The sequence below is a fragment of the Ctenopharyngodon idella genome, chromosome 17 (assembly GCF_019924925.1).
Source record: "Ctenopharyngodon idella isolate HZGC_01 chromosome 17, HZGC01, whole genome shotgun sequence".
Classification (NCBI taxonomy): Eukaryota; Metazoa; Chordata; class Actinopteri; order Cypriniformes; family Xenocyprididae; genus Ctenopharyngodon; species Ctenopharyngodon idella.
In genome coordinates, this window is record NC_067236.1 from 19,798,858 (window position 1) to 19,819,045 (window position 20,188).

At 33.6% G+C, this 20,188-nt stretch overlaps 2 protein-coding genes across 2 annotated transcripts; one reads left to right on the forward strand and one right to left on the reverse strand.

The window, feature by feature from the left end:
• Window positions 1–1,243: 1,243 nt before the first annotated feature.
• On the reverse strand, window positions 1,244–12,568 carry zfyve19 (zinc finger, FYVE domain containing 19). Its single transcript, XM_051868585.1, has 11 exons — window positions 12,339–12,568; window positions 12,139–12,260; window positions 12,010–12,063; window positions 11,759–11,922; window positions 10,076–10,218; window positions 9,367–9,472; window positions 8,923–9,135; window positions 7,535–7,611; window positions 5,530–5,631; window positions 4,301–4,470; window positions 1,244–2,014 (listed from the first exon to the last, which is right to left on the reverse strand). Exons 1-11 carry the CDS (start codon window positions 12,390–12,392, stop codon window positions 1,933–1,935), a joined length of 1,287 nt encoding a protein of 428 aa, XP_051724545.1. The 5' UTR covers window positions 12,393–12,568; the 3' UTR covers window positions 1,244–1,932.
• Window positions 12,569–12,953: 385 nt separating this feature from the next.
• bub1bb (BUB1 mitotic checkpoint serine/threonine kinase Bb) lies at window positions 12,954–17,243 on the forward strand. Its single transcript, XM_051869051.1, has 9 exons — window positions 12,954–13,114; window positions 13,384–13,538; window positions 13,610–13,669; window positions 13,755–13,899; window positions 13,979–14,175; window positions 14,860–15,038; window positions 15,126–15,307; window positions 15,465–15,562; window positions 16,673–17,243. Exons 2-9 carry the CDS (start codon window positions 13,399–13,401, stop codon window positions 16,944–16,946), a joined length of 1,275 nt encoding a protein of 424 aa, XP_051725011.1. The 5' UTR covers window positions 12,954–13,114; window positions 13,384–13,398; the 3' UTR covers window positions 16,947–17,243.
• The last annotated feature ends 2,945 nt before the right edge of the window (window positions 17,244–20,188 follow it).

Genomic DNA, 20,188 nt, shown 5'->3' on the forward strand with positions numbered 1-20,188 from the left:
CATTGACCTCAGCTGTTTACTGTGATAGTGTTGCTTAAGGAGAGAAACAACAGCGCTGGTTAAACCAGAGAAGATCATGTGCTTCCACAGATTCAGAACTGCCCGACGAGTTTATATACACGTGTAACGCTCTAAATAAAATAAAATCATAAAATAAAAATAAGACCAAATGAAATAATAAAAGAAAAGTAATATAAAATAATAAAATAAAAGCAAAATAAGATCAAATAAAAAAGTGAAATAAAACAAAATAAGATAAAACAATAAAATAAAAGCAAAACAATTAAGATAAAAAATAAAAGGAAAATAAAAACAAGACCAAATAAAATAAGACAAAAGAGAGTAATATAAAATAATAAAATAAAAGCAAAAAAAGATAAAATAAAATAGAAAATAAGATAAAATAATAAAATAAAAGTAAAAAATTAAGATAAAAATAAAAGTAAAATATTATAAAGTAAAATAAAGGATAAAATAAAATAACAAAAGAAAAGTAATATAAAAAAATAGAAGCAAAACAATTAAGATAAAATATAAAATAAAATATTTAAATAAAAGTAAAATAATAAAATAAAAATAAGATAAAATAAAATAATAAAACAAAAGAAAAGTAATATAAAATTAAATAAAAACAAAATAAGATAAAATAAAAGTAAAATAAAATAAAAAATAAGATACAATAAAGGAAAAGCAAAACAATTGAAATAAAAATAATAAAATAAAAGTAAAATAAGATAAAAAAAAAAATACAATCAAAGAAAAGTAAAATAAAACCACATAAAGCAAAATATAATAACATAAAATAAAAATAAAAGATAAAGTAAAATAAAATAATAAAATAAAAGTGAAAAAATATATAAATGAGATAAAATGATAAAAAGTAATATAAAATAAATGTAAAATAAAATTATAAAACAAAAGCAAAAGCAATTAAGATAAAAATGTAAGTAAAATAAGATCAATAAAATAAAAGTAAAAATAAAATACAAAATAACAGTAAAATAAAATAAAATAGCAAAGTAAAAACCATGAATAAAGGCGTTTTAGTTCATGACTGTCGTTGGTGTGTGAAATGAGTACAGAATGTATGTGGGCTGAAAGACAAACACTGGTCTATTGTACACACACACACACACACACACACACACAAAATATGTTAATGAGGACATAAAGTGACAACACTTGAAACCAGCTGATGTGCTGATAAACCCGTGTGTGTATAATACACATCTTACACAAAAGCAACTTTTCTCCATTTATTTTGATTTAGTTTGTTTTTATTGATCTGTGCCAGTGCTCACTGCAGTGAATCTGAGAAAAATCTAAAGCACAAAACAGCCAATAATAACACACAACAACACAAAGTCATGTAGCGTCTTAAATGTCTCTCTAGAGAGTGTCAGTATCGCTCTCAAACTCTAATGCACTTCACTTCCTGTCATACGTCTGTGTTTGTGTGACAACCTGACAGTGCTCTGCTTGCTCTCAATACTGTCCGTTTAATTATTCATGACAACATGGAAATGCCAGCACAGGGAAGATAATGTAAAGAGCTGGTCTAACAGACACAGAGAAGTCTCCAGAACAGATGAAAGAGGAGCTGTTCTTCATCTTTCTTTAGTGTGTAAATGAACGAGAGCGTCACGCTTTACAACTGACACGAATGCCCAAAATACAGCCATACAGATCAGAAGATGCAGGTAAAATGATTAAACACATGACTAGTTCTCTCGAGCACATGACCTGCTGTCAGTTCAAGTGTTTTACTGGAGTTCACAATGACATAATATTAACAATCTTGAGTCTAAGGCTGCTTTGTGTTGTCCATAACATTATTATTTTCTGCTGGCTATCGGAGAGGTTCAAAAGCATGAGGAGTTAAATACGTTAATCACCTAATATATATGTGTGTGTATTGCTGCGCGTTGAGGTTCATGTTTTCTTCTTGCCTTTCTTAGGAGCCGTGTATGTGGAAGTGCGATGCTCTTTCCTGTCGTATTTGTCGTGGCCTTCCCTGTGGCAGAATGAAGGGAAAATATGACACAGATTAATATTGCAGGATCAGTACGTCAATATGCAGCATATTTCACTTGGAAAAGATCTCATGGAAAAATCCCAGTGAATGATTCCTGACAGAGTTCAATGTGTCAAGATTCAGAGTTCAACTCCGTAAACACGGGCGGCGAAAAATTAAATCCTGACAATAATTATGAATGGTGTGTCATAAAGAAAAACAAATCCTGCTTTGGTAAATCATAATTATGTTATAAACCTAATCATGTCATATAAAGTCGAAATGATAAGATTCAAAGTTATAATTATGACTTTTTAGGTCATCATTTCGACTATTTCATATTTATGACTTGTTTTTGTTTCATAATTATGCCTTTTTGTCACAAAATTACTTAGTATGTCATAATTTAGACTTTTTGTGTCATAACTATGACAGTATGTCATAAAAAGAAAAAAAAATCATGCTTTAGTAAATAATAATTGTGTCAAAAATATGTTGTAAAAAGTCAAAATTGTGAGATCCTAAGCCATAATAATGAAAAAAAAGTCATAACTTTCACTTTTATGTCATTATTATGCTTTTTTTATCTCATGATTATGACTCTGTATGTCAGAATTTTGACTTTCTATCCAATAATTATTACTGGTATGACATAAAGAGGAAAAAACATGCGTTGGTAAATCATAATGTCGTAAAATCATTTGTCATAAAAAGTTTAAATGATAAGATTTTAAATCATAATTATGACTTTTTGATTTATGTTATAATTGTGACTTTTTAGGTCATCATTTTGATTTTGGTAAATCATAATTATGTCATAAAAAGTAGAAATGATAAGATAAAAAAGCCATAATTATGAAATGAAAAGTCAAAAATATGACCTAAAAAGTCACAATTATAACATAAGTCAAAAGACTTTGTATGTCATTAAAAAAAATAAATAAATAATGCTTTGGTAAATAATAATCATGCCAAAAACAATTATGTCTTAAAAAGTCAAAATTGTGAGATACTAAGTCATAATTATGACTTCCACTTTTAGGTCATAATTTTGACTTTTTATTTCATAATTATGATTTTATATGTTAGATTTTTGACTTTCTATCCAATAACTATGACTTGTATTTAATAAAAGAAAAAAAAAATCTTTGGTAAATCATAACAAATAATTTTGTCATAAAAAGTCGAAATGATAAGAATCTAAGTTTATTTTTTGGTCATCATTTTGACTTTTTATATCATATTTATAACTTATTAATTATGACTTTTTGACTTGTTATAATTATTAGTTTTTAGGTTATGATTTCAACTTTTTATTTCATAATTATGCCTTTATCTCATAATTTTGTCTAATACTAAGTCATAATTATAACAAAAGTCATAATTATGACTTCAACTTTTAGGTCATAATTTTCATAATTATGGCTTTTTATTTCATAATTATGATTTTGTATGTCAGAATTTTGACTTTCTATCCAATAATTATGACTTGTATGTAATAAAAGAAAAAAAATCATGCTTTGGTAAATCATAATTTTGTCATAAAAAGTCGAAATGATAAGGTTCTAAGTTATTGACATAAAAAGTTTTAAAAAGACTTTTTATGCCATATTTATGACTTTGACTTGTTGAATTATGACTTTTTGACTTGTTATAATTATGACTTTTAGGTTATGATTTCAACTTATTTCATAATTATGCCTCTTTATCTCATAATTTTGACGTTTGATTTCAAAATTATCTCATAATTACGACTTATGTATGTCAACTATGACTTCAGGTCATAATTTTGACTTTTTATCCCATAATCTCAATATTAATTAATTTCAACATTTTATGTCATAAGCATGATTTTTTTTATCTCATCATTTCAACTTTAAATGATAATTATACTGAGCATTTCATAAATTATCAATTATCATTTACCATAGCATGAATTATTTTCTTACGTGGCAGAATTGGGCTTACATTACTTTAGTGAGTAAAGAGGGTGAAATACTATATTAAATATATACTATTTATATAAATAAGATATTTATAGTATAATAGAATAATAAAGGTGAAACAGTATAAAAGAATTTAAATAGCAAAGAATCATGTTGAAATTCAGTTACTGTTCAAGCTTCCTCTTTAAGATGTTTCACAATCCTATTACGCACCAAGAACCAAGAGTTTATCTTGAAGTTTGTGATATTTAATTCAAGGAATCATTCATAACTGTAATACTTGAGGTGCTGCTGATCTCAGTAAACAGCAGTAACACACAGAGCGTCACCCTGAACGCACCTGAAGCAGCGGGAGCAGTACAGATCACGCTCACACGTGTGGCAGCGGATGGTGGCGTCTCGATTACACATGCAGCACCACGGCAGCTCTTCATCATCCTCCTCATCACTGTCTTCATCATTACAGCGCTGGATCTGTGAGGTGGCGGCCGGCAGCGTTGATTTAGACCGCTGAACACAAATGAACACATGACGCACATTTCAGACAAACGCTGATTAGACACACGACACAAAATCCATCTACTTCATCAGAGTGATATGAAACTTGGTGACTTTTGTAACACTTGATATGTGAGTAAAAAAATAAAAATAAAATAAATAAAAATCAAAGAAATTTATATCTAGTGGTTGCATAGATGATTTTATTTATGTCTTTCCACCAGGTGGCGCTAATCTGCCTCTATTCAATGGATTTTAAATACTTTTTGTATAGATGAAATCCCTCAAACTACAAAATATTAAAGTGCCTCTATTATGCTTTTTGGGATATTACCCATAATAAAGCTGTTTGTGAATGTAAAAGCTCTGCAAAGATCAAAGATAAATGGAGTTTTTGTCTCCTAAATAAAGAAGTGATTCTGAAATGCTGAAATGAGTCGTCAGTAATCCAGTCTCACTTCCTTTTGAACCTACGGACTACTTTGCATAATGCCAGCCCATTGGCTGCTGGCGAACAGCGTCTGCTTTGTCCCACCCTCTGTAAGATGTCAATCAATCACAACAGACTGGAACCAATCAGAGCAGAGCAGCTCTCAGAAAGGCGGGGTTTAGAGAGACCGAATCCTTGATCGAAGCGTTTCAGACACTGAGAGAAAAGAGCTGATGCTGCAGTGGATATTATGAGAAAAATAAAGTGTTTTTTGACCTTGGATGAGTGTAAACCTGTTGTAGGAGACTCCAAAACAACATTAGGATCCTTTAAAATACAATAATAGGGGCACTTTAAATTTTTGCTCCATTTTTAACATAAATACTGCATGAAAATAGAATGGAAAAATAGTATAAAATGTTTTTGTTCATAATGTTTATATAAAAAAAAAAGGTCCATAATTTAGATGTGAATATTGTTTAGCAACATGAAAAAACAAAATATTAATTAACATTAAAAATAAAAATATTACATGATTATGGTCTGCTTTGATCACAAACAATACAAGTGTGACCACCTAAATGAACAATCCCCGAGGGTTAAATGTGACTCCATGTGTTTAAAGTGTGTAGGGTTTGTACCGGTTTCCTGCCGGATGTGTCCTTCTCTCTGTTCATCGGGCCGCTGAGCTCTGGTGGGATGTTGTAGCCGCTGGCCTCATCTAGAGCCGCCTCCTCTGATAACTGACACACAAACACACACACAGCCTTCAGACTGAGCTCTGATGGATCTGTCTGAACAGCGGCCTCTGCTGGTCATTATAGGAAGTGCCACAGTAGTTTTATTAATATTTTTATTTTACGTTAAATTTAGTAACATTTTTAGCAATTTCATTATGTGCTTTTATTATATTATTATTTTTTAAATATTGCTATTTAGTTTTTTTTTTTTCAGTTTTAGTTGAGTTTTATTTTTATTTATTTCCAGTTAATAATTTTAGTGCTTCAACTTAAAGTTATTTTAGTTTATTGCCAGGGCAACATTTCTAATTTTCAATTAGTTTAGGTTTTTTGACTAATATTTATGTTTTATTTTATTTCAGCCTTATTTAAATGAACAGAGATGCTTTTAATAGTTTATTACTACCAGTCAAAAGTTTAAACACATCCACTCATTCTGTATCATTTTCCACAGAATATTAAAATTGTAAATATTATAAAATTATAATGAAAATTATTTTATTGTTTTATTCTTACCATTAAAATGATTTTTTTTAAAAAGCAACTAGGATCATAAAGATACAAATTTGCCCACATGGACCTTTTTTAAAAGATGTAATTAATTACTTCGAAAATTAATACGTTTGAAAAAGATGGTCTAAACTTTAGATCCTAATTTTTCATTTATAAATTAAAGGCACAATATGTAATTTTTTCAAAACAATTCAAAACAAAGGCGTAGCTTGATGCCGCCGAGATTGAGCGCGGAATCATGGGAGATGTCATCTTCACCTCACAGCCGGTGGAAAAGAATCCGATGGGAATTATGTTCATGGATGAGATTATTAACGTTACTGTAGTATTGCTAATGAGAGACGAGCGCGACACACGGCTTGACAGCAGTGGGACTTTTATTATGTCACAGTCGCCGCTTCCGCTTCTTCAAATCAAGCGTATGTGGGGCAACGCAGCGTTGTTTATCATATTAGATACATTTGAGTGTGTTGAAAATGATTTTCCCTCGCCAGCTATTATGAGACATTGTTACACACTGCAGTAAGATGGATCAATATTAGAATATCATATTAATATAATCAAGAAAATGAGATTCAAACAATAAAACTAAATGTGTTGAGCTATATAACATGATTAGATTTCTGTCAATGAATGTATCCAAACAGTTGTTCCCTTGTCTAATAAAACACATAATATATTAAAAAATCTTTGGTGTTTCCATGATTTCTACAAAATAAACCGAGGGTAACACAGGTATGATGTCATTGATAGGCGACGCACGGACACGGTCCGTGTCCTGGTTACAATTGCTTATTTCTCTGGATTTATATATTCTTGGAAACATTTGGGATAATGTAAGTACACAAGTCAACAAAATATATAACACTGTTCTAGTGGTTTTTGAATATTTGAATCCAAAAATCTTACATATTGTGCCTTTAATTGTTAAAATAACAGTAAAGTCGTGAAACTCTGAAATAAGTGTGGGAATGATGCAGTGATCAAAACATGTGAAACTAATGAAAAACTCTTATATTTGAGCTTCTACTTTGTGTATTTTTTTAGCAATTCATACTTATTTGTACAAACTGTTCAAGTTCAAATGGTTGTTAGGATCACTAAAAGCAGTTCAGTGTGTCTTAACGAGTAATAGATTTTTATTTTAGTAGTGTCTGAAATCACCCCCTTTACCCCTAAATAGTGCACTAGTGGACGTTATCGAATGCACTCATTCAATCCCACAATGCACTGAATTCACTCACTCGTTTTCATTCTCTCGTTCAAGTGCACTATATTAATGGACTAATGTGGGGAATATTAGTGAATGAGGGTATAGGGGGCGATTTCAGACGCAGCTTAGATGGATCCACAGACAAAGGTTCTCTGTAGGACTTTAATAAATGTCACAGACCTTCTTCATCACCCTGCTGATGGCCTCTTCTTCTGTCTCCTCATCACTGTCAGGCTGCTGGAAATCTGACAGTCTGACTGAACAAACACATCAACAACATTGTTGTGTTATGCATCTATTTAAAGCGTCATTCAAAGAAAGTTGTGATGACAATATTAAAACAATATTTTTTAGAATGCACTAATTAATCGTTCACATTAAAGGGTTACTTCACCCAAAAATGAAAATTCTGTCATTTATTACTCACCCTCATGTCGTTCCACACCCGTAAGACCTTCATTAATCTTTGGAACACAAATTAAGATATTTTTGATGAAATCCGATGGCTCAGTGAGGCCTCCATAGCCAGCAATGACATTTCCTCTCTCAAGGTCCATTAATGTACTAAAAACATATTTAAATCAGTTCATGTGAGTACAGTGGTTCAATATTAATATTATAAAGTGACGAGAATATTTTTGGTGCTCCAAAAAAACAAAATAATGACTTATATAGTGATGGTCGATTTCAAAACACTGCTTCAGGAAGCTTCGGAGCGTAATGAATCTTTTGTGTTGAATCATGATTCGGATTAATGTAGGGTAGATTAATGTAGGGTAGATCAAACCAGCAAACTGCTGAAATCACGTGACTTTGGCGCTCCGAACCGCTGATCCGACACGCTGATTCATAACGCTCCGAAGCTTCCTGAAGCAGTGTTTTGAAATCGGCCATCACTATATAAGTTATTATTTTGTTTTTTTGGCGCACCAAAAATATTCTTGTGGCTTTATAATATTAATATTGAACCACTGTACTCACATGAACCGATTTAAATATGTTTTTAGTACCTTTATGGATCTTGAGAGAGGAAATGTCATTGCTGGCTATGGAGGCCTCACCGAGCCATCGGATTTCAACAAAAATATCTTAATATGTGTTCAGAAGATGAACGAAGGTCTTACGGGTGTGGAACGACATGTAATAAATGACAGAATTTTCATTTTTGGGTGAACTAACCCTTTCAGACCAAGCACACGTATTTAAAGGGATAGTTCACCCAAAAATGAAAATCTTGTCATCATTTACTCACCCTCAAGTTGTTCCAAACCTGTATGAACTTCTTTCTTCTGTTGAACACAAAAGAAGATATTTTGAAGAATGGACAGATGATGGACCCCATTGACTTCCATAGTATTTATTTTCCTACTATGGAAGTCGATGGGGACCATCAACTGTTTGGTTACACACAAAATATCTTTTTTTTGTGTTCAGCAGAAGAAAGAAACTCACACAGGTTTGGAACAACTTGAGGGTGAGTATATGATGACAGCTTTCATTTTTGGGTGTACTGTCCCTTTAAGAGTATCAGGCCTCAGAAGTGAGCACTAAAGCAGAGGTGGACGCACCTTGTTCGGGGTCCTGTCCCTGCAGTACAGCCAGTCTCATGGCCATCTCACGCATCTGCTCCTGGTTGTTTTTGTCCCTCTTCAGCTCCTGCATGGCCTCCTCCATCACACGGCTCTGCTCCGCCTCCAGCTGCTTGACTGACAGCTCGCCGTCATCCACATTCTCGTTCACGCCCCCTCCCTCTTGTTTATTAAGATCGTTTAATGGTTCGTCTGTATTTACACAAATGAGAAAAAGAAAATTAAATCACCTTAACCATGGTAAAAACACATGGCTTTGTTTGAGATGCGTATTGCTTTATAAACTGTAAAACTGAGTGCTCGATCTTTTATTTAGTGTCCTAAAACCAACAAAGCAACATGCATTATTTCCCATACAAACCATATCAGGGTATTAAACTTCATAAATGAAAATAAATTATGCAATTAGAGTCATAAAACTACCCTCTGAAGATGGATTCTGGTTATCAATAGCAACTTCCTCTGACATTTGGGTGAGCAAATCATTGGTCTGTTCTGTTTGAGTCCTGCTGTCGGGCGGCTGATGAACCTGCACACATTAAACACACACATAAAAGCACGTTCTTGTCAAACTTCTGGTTTTGCTATTTTAAAAAGTCTCCTATAATAGATTTACATTCATCCAAGGTCAAAAAACACTTTAATTTTCTCATAATATCCACTGCAGCATCAGCTCTTTTCTCTCAGCGTCTGAAACGGTTCGATCAAGGATTCGGTCTCTCTAAACCCCGCCTTTCTGAGAGCTGCTCTGCTCTGATTGGTCGACCGCTTACAGCACCAGTTTTACCGTATCAATCTCATCAAAGTGGATTTGCTTTGGCAGCAGAAAACAGCATCTTCTCGACATGAACAACACGAACCAAACTCTTCCAGTCTCAGATACAACTACAGTGATTGAGGGCGGGGCAAAGAGACGCTGTTCACCGGCAGCCAATGGGCGGGCATTATGCAAATTAGTTACAAACCTACATAGGTTCAGGCAGTTCAGAATCGCTTCTTTCTTTTGGAAGACAAAAACTCCATTATCTTTGAAACTTTGCAGAGCTTTTACTTTCACAAACAGCTTTATAAAAGGTCATATCCGAAAAAGCATAATAGAGGCAGTTGAAGTGAAAGTTGTTGTTGTAGTTACAGGCCGTGGGGCTTGAGAGGGCGCAGGTCTTCCCTGTAAAGCAGCCAGACGCTCCTCCATGTCTTTATTTGAAGGAACAGGCTGAATCGGTGCTTTTAAGGCCGCGAGACGAGACTCCAGCTCCTTCTCTGATGGGATGGACTCTGTTAGGACAGAGAGAAATATCAGATCAGGGACATAGAAGCAAATTTTAGAGTAGTGTTTTTGTGCTTTGTTTATATATATGTGTGTTTTTGTTTTAGTTTTTTGCTTTTTGCTTTGAGAAAGAGGAGCTATATTGTGCCATAATTGATAAATGCCATTTCATGTATTTGGTATCAGTATTTATTTATTGATCCTAAAAAATCCTGCTTCTTGATACTAAAAAAACTAAAACTGAATTGAACACTGATAAAAACTATAGACATGTTTTAAAAACAACAACTGGTTACTAGTAAAAATGACAAAAAAACAATAAAATTACTAAAAAAAAAAAATTAATTAAAATGAAAACCATAATAAAATTAAAAACATTCAAAATATTAATAAAAATTATAAAAGTATATTAATGATACTAAATAGTACATAAAATGACACCATGGACCCAAAATATGATCATCCTCATCCTAAAGTTTAAAAGGCATTTCTTTAGATTCTTCTAGAAATACCTCATTTATATTGTGAAAATTATAAAGATTATAACTGTCTAAAATCTAAAAAAGTGAAGATTATAAATGTCTAAAATATTATTTGGAAAATATTTAGTTTCTACTAGGTTATGTTAAATTTTTTCTACTCATAATACTCTAAGATGCATTATTTATTTATTTTAATAAATCTTTAATTTATTTTAATCTTATTTATTTTAAATCACATTTATCATTATTTCATTTTATTATTTAATTTTTTTACACTGTTGAAAACCCCTGCATTAGTCCATGTTATTATACAGACTAAATATATTATTTTATTATTATTATTATTATTAGTTGAATATATTTATTACTAATGTTACTTTAGTATCACTGAGATACTATAGTTTTTATTAATATTTTGAACTTTTATTTTTATATTTTCTGTTGTTTTTTTTTATTTTAGTTGAAAGTTTTAGCTGCGCGTTAGCTTTTGTTGCATGTTTTTGTCGTTTTTATTATTTTTTAATAATAAAAATATATAGTTTTCATTCATTTTTAGCTTTTATTTTTATTTTTAGATATTTGAGTACATCAATTTGAACTAAATGAAAATGAGAAATGTTTCCTCGGCAACTAGATTAAATAAAATAAGTTTTAAGTTTCTTTATATTTTAATTGTATTCCAGTTATAGTTCATTTTATTTCAAGTGACAAAGGTTTTTTATGGATTTAGAATATGTATATATATATATATATATATATATATATATATATATAACATTGATATATATTAATATTATATGGAAAATATTTAGTTTCGATTAAGTTTCATTATGATATATCTTTTTAACTCACTATAGTACAGTACTGTTAGATGTATTATTTACATCGATTGTAAGATGTATTATTGACCCGATAATAAAATTTGGCTGATATATATATAAGCCGATAAATAATAGATTGTTTCCTTCAGCTGAGACACTTTAGATGCACACTGGTTTTCAATATATCGATTATCGGCTTTCAAATATAAAGAATTATCGGTTATCGGCCAAAATTTTCATCTTACTCGGCTTGGTTTCCTCTTTCAGCTTGTTCAGTCGTTCTGCGATGACCAGGTCCTCTTTACTGAGTCCTCGGGTTGAAATCCGACTCACAGCGTTGTTCATTCCACCTCCAGGTCTGGACGGCTGATTCTGCTGAGCTTGTTTGGCTTCAAGAGCAGCAACCCGCCTGTAAGACGCCACAGATTTGTGTTATTCTAGTAGCATTCAGGGGTATTTCACATCTGATACAGACATCTTAGTTACAGATTCTTACTTTTTGTAGTTTTCAGGTGGGGACCATCTGCCAGCATCATTCTGGTTGCCTGAACTGTACAAAAAAGAGCTGTCAGTTGTGCATTAGTGAATATACTATAACACTGTAACCTATGTTTGGCTTCCAGACCTTGTTAGGTTTCCATAACACTGTTTGCAGACTTTCTGCTGGCTGTTTCCATATTTTGGCACTACAGCATTGAATGTCAGACACCCAGAGCAGAAAGAATGGCCACAGCTTTTACAACCCAACTGCAAAAACACAAAACCGCGTCAAACACTTTCAATTAAGGTATTTAAACGAAATAATCTGTATTTATAGGCGCTGACCTCTTTTCTGAAGAGAGTGAACTTTGATGCACAGCAGTAACAGCGATTATCCATATTGAGATTCTTCGGGGAATCGCAAAAACATAACTTTAAATGTTTAAGATTATAATAATTTAATTCACTGTGTTGTATGAGGCGATTTCAGCTGCATTCTCTCACTATTGCGTTTCTCTTGAATCAGAGAACGTAAATACAGGAAACGCAGTGAGAACTGGGGTGAGTTGGGAAATGTAGTTTTTCTCGCTTGCGGCAATGAGAATTGTATTTGTTTGAAAAATCAATACAAGCAGAATAGTGTAGAGGCTTCTTAATTTTTTTTAATGACCTAAAATTACCTTAAAATAATTATGAATAGAACAATCAAAAATATAATTTTGAAATGCACTCATTTCCCAGCATGCAACACGATAGCCACGCTGTAGCTTGCTTAGGGCTCTCAAACTGTCACAACATTTATACTACACAAAAATACGGATTAAAAAAAATCACTATTAAACTATATTAAAAACACAAATATATATATTTATTTAAAAAAATAAATAATAGTCAGTTATTGTTTTAGTGAACCTCGCGTGGTCACGTGAGCGGTTCATCCAATCATGATCCCTTCGGCGCGCTTCCGGTTTTTGTTCAAATGTCTTTTGCTCCAACAACACGAACAGACAACACAGGAGCGAGCGATTTATGAAATCAAGATCATAAGAACATTTTTATTATATAAAGAAGCTTGTTTTGACGAAGAGAACAATATTAAAGGAGATTACTGTTGGGAAAATGTAAGTTATATTTGTTTTCTTAGATTTCAACTGTGTACAATATCACCTGATCAAATGTGTTTCTCTGCTGTTTTTGTTACTTTTAATGCATTTTCCATCATTTACTGCTTTATTTCTTTAAGAGCTTTAATATGTGGGGCACCATAGTAATATCTTGGTTTTTAGAACATTATATTTACATTTGGAGTACCTTTTAGATGCCATTGCATTGTATAGGGATTATGGTAACCATTCAGTATCATAAGTGGCATCTGTTATTTCACTTCTAGATCAGATCACCAGCCATGGCAGAGTGTGATGCCGAATGGGAATTATGTAAAGAAAATATCCAGCCTTTGAGACAAGGCCGTACCATATCGGCCCTGCACCAGGCCCTGTGTCAGCAGCAGGAGGGGAACCACACGGCCCTCAATCAGAAGAAACAGTGAGTGGGCTTTATAATAAAACACAATGCATGTTCCAGAACAACTCATAAATATTACCTTTCTTTTTCAGAGCGTTTGAGTCTGAGCTGCGGCTGTATGACGGAGACGACCCTCTCGACGTTTGGGTCAGGTATGGATTAGTATAAAAGTAGATGCATGTTGACTTTTAATATGCAAATTGCAGGAAGTCATATTTTCTTATTTTTTTTCTGCAGGTACATAAAATGGACGAAGCAGACATTCCCTCAGGGTGGAAAGGAGAGTAATTTATCAGTGCTTCTTGAAAGAACAGTCACGCGCTTCACAGCCGACAAAAAATATCACAATGACGTTCGCTACGTTGAACTCTGGATCGAATTTGTAAGTGAAAGACCTTAGATTTTAGATGAGCAATTCAGATTGCATCATTTTTAACTTGTTTATTTCCATTTGCTTGCAGGCTGAGGGCTGTTCTGACCCGATGGACGTCTTCCGCTACATGCAGGCTCAAGGAATCGGAACCATGCAAGCGGCTCTTTACATCGCCTGGTCTGAAGAGCACGAGAAGAGGGGGAATTTAAAGATGGCTGACAGCGTTTTTCAGGATGGTGTCAAATGTGGAGCAGAACCTGCAGATAAACTACATGCGTTTCACAGGTCTGGAAACTTACACTCAATTTTTACTTTTTAGTCTATTAATCTTCTCACTATATCAGACTATATGAGCCACAAAAGCCTGGTGTATTAAATATGATGCAAAAAGTAAAACATATGCAACTTTTTTTTAGATTTTGGTTGAAACAACCGTTCCATTTTTTTTTAATTACATTTTTATGACTGTCAAGCTTTACAGGGTTAAGTCAGTGCATGTTATTTTAAACATTAAAGGCACTTTTCTATGGAAGCTTGTTTCCGCCATTGGAAAAAAAAAGGTAATTGCATGATATAAAGTCAGAATTGCGAGATATATAGTCAGAATTGAGAGAGAGAAAGTCAGAATTGAGAGAAAGAAAGTCAGAATTGAGAGAAAGAAAGTCAGAATTGAGAGAAAGAAAGTCAGAATTGCGAGATAGAAAGTCAGAATTGCGGGACATAAAGTCAGAATTGCTGGATATAAAGTCAGAATTGCGTGATATAAAGTCAGAATTGCGAGAAATAAAGTCAGAATTGCGTCCTTCTGTACTTTTCACCATCTAATAAATTCCTCATTGACAAAATAAAGTGTTTTAATCTGAAATATCACGTTATGCAAGTTGTGAATGTTGACTTTAAACTGCTGTTACTGTACTGCAGTGTTTTCAGGGTTCAGACCATCTCATAATGAAATGTGTTGATCTCCAGAGCTTTGCAGGCACGAGTCTGCAGACAGATGATGTCATCCATGACAGATCAACAAAGAGATGAAGACGATGATGATGAAGGACCCTCAGAGCCTCAGCGATCGTCACTGGCTGAGCTCAAAGCCAGAGGGAAGAAAAAGGCTGTCGTTCCCATCAACAGAGTGAACGCATCTGCCGGATGTGAGTGGAAACTTTCTTCAAACGTGTTGTGAATGTTTGCTGTGTTCACAGATCAGTTCAGTCACACTCTTTTGCTTTGACACACAGATGCCCGTGGGCTGCAGTTTAAACAGCCGTTGGGCCCCAAACAAAACAGTCGCCTTGTGATATTTGATGAGAACAAAGCTGAAACTGAGCCGCAAGAACCCAAATTTGAGATCTGGACGGCGCCACCTACTGCCAGAGCCAAAGAGAATGAACAGAAACCTGAGAAATGGAGCAATGTGAAGGTGCGAGTCGGTGTTGAGCTGTGTGCTAATATTACCCGTTTAACCGGTCACCTGACTGGTTCTAGTGAGTGCCAGTTTTGTGTCTGGAGGCAGTTGAAGGAGAATGGAGGCTGTTATCTGATAGATCAGCATTGATTGGGTTTGTTTCTTATTCCAGCTGCCCCTCAAGTCCAGATCGGGCCTCAGTGTCGCAGTTCCGCCTCCTAAACCCAGTTTCCAGCCGTTTGTGGAAGAGGACGACCAGCCGCCCACTGTGTGAGTGTCATCTCTTAAGCCTTTGTGCTCCTTTACAATAACATTTGTTCTTTTAGTCTGTATAATAACATCAGGTTTTAACAGCATAAAAAATCTGAAAAATGAGTAAATAACAAATGTGATTAAAACAAATAAATCATTTTATTAAAATAAATAAAGTTTAAAATAAATAAAAATTGTTAAAATAAACAAAATAAGATTAAAATAAATAACATCTTACAGTATTATGAGTAGGAAAAAAAAGTGACAAACTAGTAGAAACTAAATATTTTCCAAAACATATTTTAGACATTTTATAAACTTTTTTTTTTCTTACAATATAAATTATGTATTTCTATGAGAAGCTAAATAGATGCCTTTTAAATTTTAGGATAAAGATGATCATATTTTGGGTCGATGGTATCATTTTTTTTGTACTATTTAGTATCATTAATATACTTTTATAATTGTTATTAGTATTTTGAATAAGTTCTTATCATTTATTTTATGCTTTTCTGTTTCAGTAATTTTGTTGTGTGTGTTTGTCATTTCTATCAGGAACTAGTGTGTGTATTTCAGTTTTAGGTTTTTTAGTACTCGGCATGAAATCAAAATTGACCCTATTTACTTTATTAGTGCACATTATTACTAGTCTTGTAGTGAACAATTCATCCGTGCAAGTTAATTCACAAATATATATATAAATATGTTCATCTTTATAATCTTTAATCAAAATCTGAATATGTATTTCCCCTTTTTTCTAGATCCAATCAATTCCCAGTGGGCGAAAAAACAAGCCACGCCCTCTATTTTTCCTCATTTATTATTCGTTTCTCTCTGAAAATATGTCAGTACTGAAGTCAGTTCACGCGGACTTTAAACTAGACGAAAATGTTGCCTTAGCAAATAAAAATCTTATTTCAGTTGATATTTGTAATGGTTTTAGTTTTGGATAACAATAATAACTGCACTAATGAATCATAAACAATAAGACCAAGCACATGCAGAGAAAGTAGAATAGTAAATAGGATGAATTTTGATTTCATGTTGACTTTAAATGGGTCTTGTTCTTCTGGATCTGAACTAATGTGTTTATTATTTCCATGTACTCACCTCATTCTCCCCCTCCAGAACTCCCTGTAAAATCAATCCTGCGGTGAACCCGGTGCTGTCAGCGAGGAAGCCCTGCAGACCAGAGCAGACGCCACTGAAGAAGCTGCAGGAGAGACAGCAGCTCATGCAGCTCCAGACGCAGGAAGACGGAAAGAGCCGAGAACAGAGCATGTACTGCAGAGAGCTGCTCGACAGCGGAGCCACAGAGTTCTGCTTCGAGGAGCTGCGGGCCGAACGCTACTGGCAGAAACACTGCTCACTAACTACAGACGAAAGACGACGGAAGGCCTGAGGATTCCAGCACAAACTGAAGGAGACAGATGGGCTTTGTTTGAAAATGCAGCAAGCTTTCTATCTAGCCATGTTTGAAACTCGCTGATGACACCTAAAAATGCTGTAGGCTGCTCACAACAAATATTTGTTGTAGTTGTGTTTGTGTATAACTGTTCCTGTGTTTTTGTACATACATTTTTTCTTTTTGTATATACATACTTTTTGTAACGCAACAGTTTTTTTTTTTAATATTGTGATTGCTTGTAGATGTGGTAATTAATGCTTCAATAAATGCAACTGATTCCATAACATCAAATTGCTCTTGTACTTTGATTTCAGGAACTGCATTTGCACTTCATTTATACTACACTATCAGCAGAGTTTATTTGGAAGAGGATAAAGGTATTTTAATTGCATTGAGTTTAATGTAACTTGTAATTAGGTCAAGGTTTTTAAAAGTGTAAAAAAGCATAATGGAGATCATTAATTTTGAAGTTTTATTAAGTGTTAACAATGAGATTATAATCAGTTAACACTGCATTTGTCATTTTTTACAAGATGGACAAAATTTGTCAGCAAAAAAGTCATTTGGTTAAACCAAAATGACACTTTTGGTTACACTGAATGACAATATTTTCAAACAATGCTAACAGGCTGATATCTAGCTAACTAGCAAAAGGACAATCAAACATTTTATATTTAGTACAAGTTTTTAAAACATTTTCCATGTTTTACAGCAGTTGTACCGAATGACCTGATGTTTCGGGACATGCGTATGAACAAGTGAAAACATGAATTTTTCAAATAGTTAGAGAGTTAGTTACCTTGCTTTTTGACCATGTGGTCCTTTGCAGGTGTCTGAATGATGTCACATCCTGTCACATGATATTGAACGCATGACTTGATCTAAAATGGTCCCTATATATTGGTTACTCCGAATGACATCAATGAAATTAATTTTTCTGACAACCTCTACACATAATTTTAATACCATTTTGCACTATGTTGATATATGATGTTATAAAATCATGCCAGAATAAAAAATATATACATTTATTACATTTTAAGATATTTTAATCACAAATGAAATGGCTGTATTGGCCTTTGGACGGTTAAACCGAATGACCTTTTGACACTTAAAAATCTTTAAAATACCTTTATATGTAGCAAAATATTATTAAACTTTTGGATTCAATAAAAGAGATCTAGTTGTACTACCGTACATACTTTGGATGTCATATTTTTTTTTTTTTATTATTATTATTAAGGCCTTTGGACAAAAAAATGACCCGTCACGTCATTGACCCAATTCAGTGCATATCCAAACAATGCAAAACGAAACTGGGCAAGGACACTAATGTGGAATATGATAGTGAATCTCTATGAATGCTGCAGGGTGAGTTAGACACTTAAGTTTAATATGCATACACAGATTATCTGACCTGTTTTAAACAAACCTCTAAACGTGTAATTCATTGATGCGTCAGCAGGTGGCGCTAAAGGGTGATGTGGGTTGAGAAACGAGCCTCTAAAAGCTGCTGATGTTCGAGTGTCTATCAAGTGAGAACTTTCAAGTGCTCTTATTTATCTCGATGTGGTTTAAAATAGTAACACAGCAGCTTGTCCATCTACATACTGATGAAGAATGGCATGCTTTAGTATGATGTAATTGACCTGCTTTACTAACATACTTAACTTTATTATGTAACTTTTGTGTTACAGTGGTAACAAAAAACGTGATTTTAATAAAAAAGTGGTATCTTAATCAATTCCTGATTAGCATTAGTTGATTGTTGTTGATTTATACGAGCTCTGTCGCGTTTCTTTTTGTCAGCGTTTGTTTAAAACGGTTGATTCCCGGGGAGGTTCGAGGTTTAGCGGCTCCATGTCAATCTTTCTCGCTCGTTGTGACACATGTGTTACTCCCACATCAGACACGCGTTAAAGCAGGAGCAACTTTTCTAAGGGGTCACGGAAATGATGCGACACGCACGGGCGAGTGACGCATGTGCGCATTTTCCCGCGAAAACCATCCCGTCAGGTCTAAAATATAAACACCAGTGTTGCCAATTTAGCGATTTTGTCACTAGATTTAGTGACTTCCCTGCCCCTTTTGAGACTTTTCTTCAAAAGTTTAGCGACAAATCTAGCAACTTCTTGGACAAACCTTTTCTAGATTCTTATTTTGCCCACTGATCTATATTCATATTTATATAGATCGAAGAATTTGCCATTATGATGTCATCTAGTGACATTTAGCTAATGTTTTAGCAACTTTCAATTGAAAGCAGTTGGCAACACTGATAAACATTTATAATATGCTTACCATAGTGAATCTAGGAAAGACAACAACACGTTTTGGAAGAAGGATTGATGATGTACTATTGAATCATTATTTAAATTTTGTTCATTTTGAACAAAAAAAGTAATATTTAAACAATATTAAAAGACACCCATTGCTATAACAATTCCAGTGCAAAACATTTTTGGTTGAGGCTTTAGTATATTGTTTTTGAAAACATTCTGATTGTCAAAAATCCATTAAAACTGTGTTGATCTTCAGTGTTGGTGGTATTTTTAGATGAAGAAGATTTAAGTGCAGACAGATTAAAGTTTGTAGCGTTTCATCATTGCTGCTCTTCTGATCCAAAAGTTGGGCTGAGAAACTTCTTAATTTGATGTTAATAACAATAAACTTCAAGAAAAGTCAGTAAGTTTGAAGCCTCTGTAGATTCAATAAGCAATGCGTTATCTAAAAAATGTCTCTATTTTACTAAACTAATATACACAGAAAAATCCAGAAACTTTTAATGCATTTCCGTTTGTGTGTGTGTGTGTGTGTGTGTGTGTCCCTTTAAATGCAAATGAGCTGCTGCTCCCGACTCCTTTCCAGAAGAGGGCGGAGCTTTAACGGCTCACGCTTCGGTCGCTCAACAACAACAAAGCTGGAGAATCTCACGCAGACAAAATGATGATTGTCAGTAACGGTGTTCAGCCTTACATTGTTCAAACCGGAGTCGACACTGATGGAGAGACTCAGGAAGAAGTTACAACTTTTAGATGTTTCTGAATAGGTTAGTGGATAAATTTATGTAGTTGCTGTGGAGTTGATTCAACTCATCCACTAGCATGTGTCGTCATGTTAATCTTTTGTTCAAATCCAGTGTTGAATTGACCCTCGTTTGTGAAGCAGTCCGGTGTAAAATGACGGCATGTCAACAACACTCTACTACAACAACTCTTCCTCTTCTCTAAAGCAGC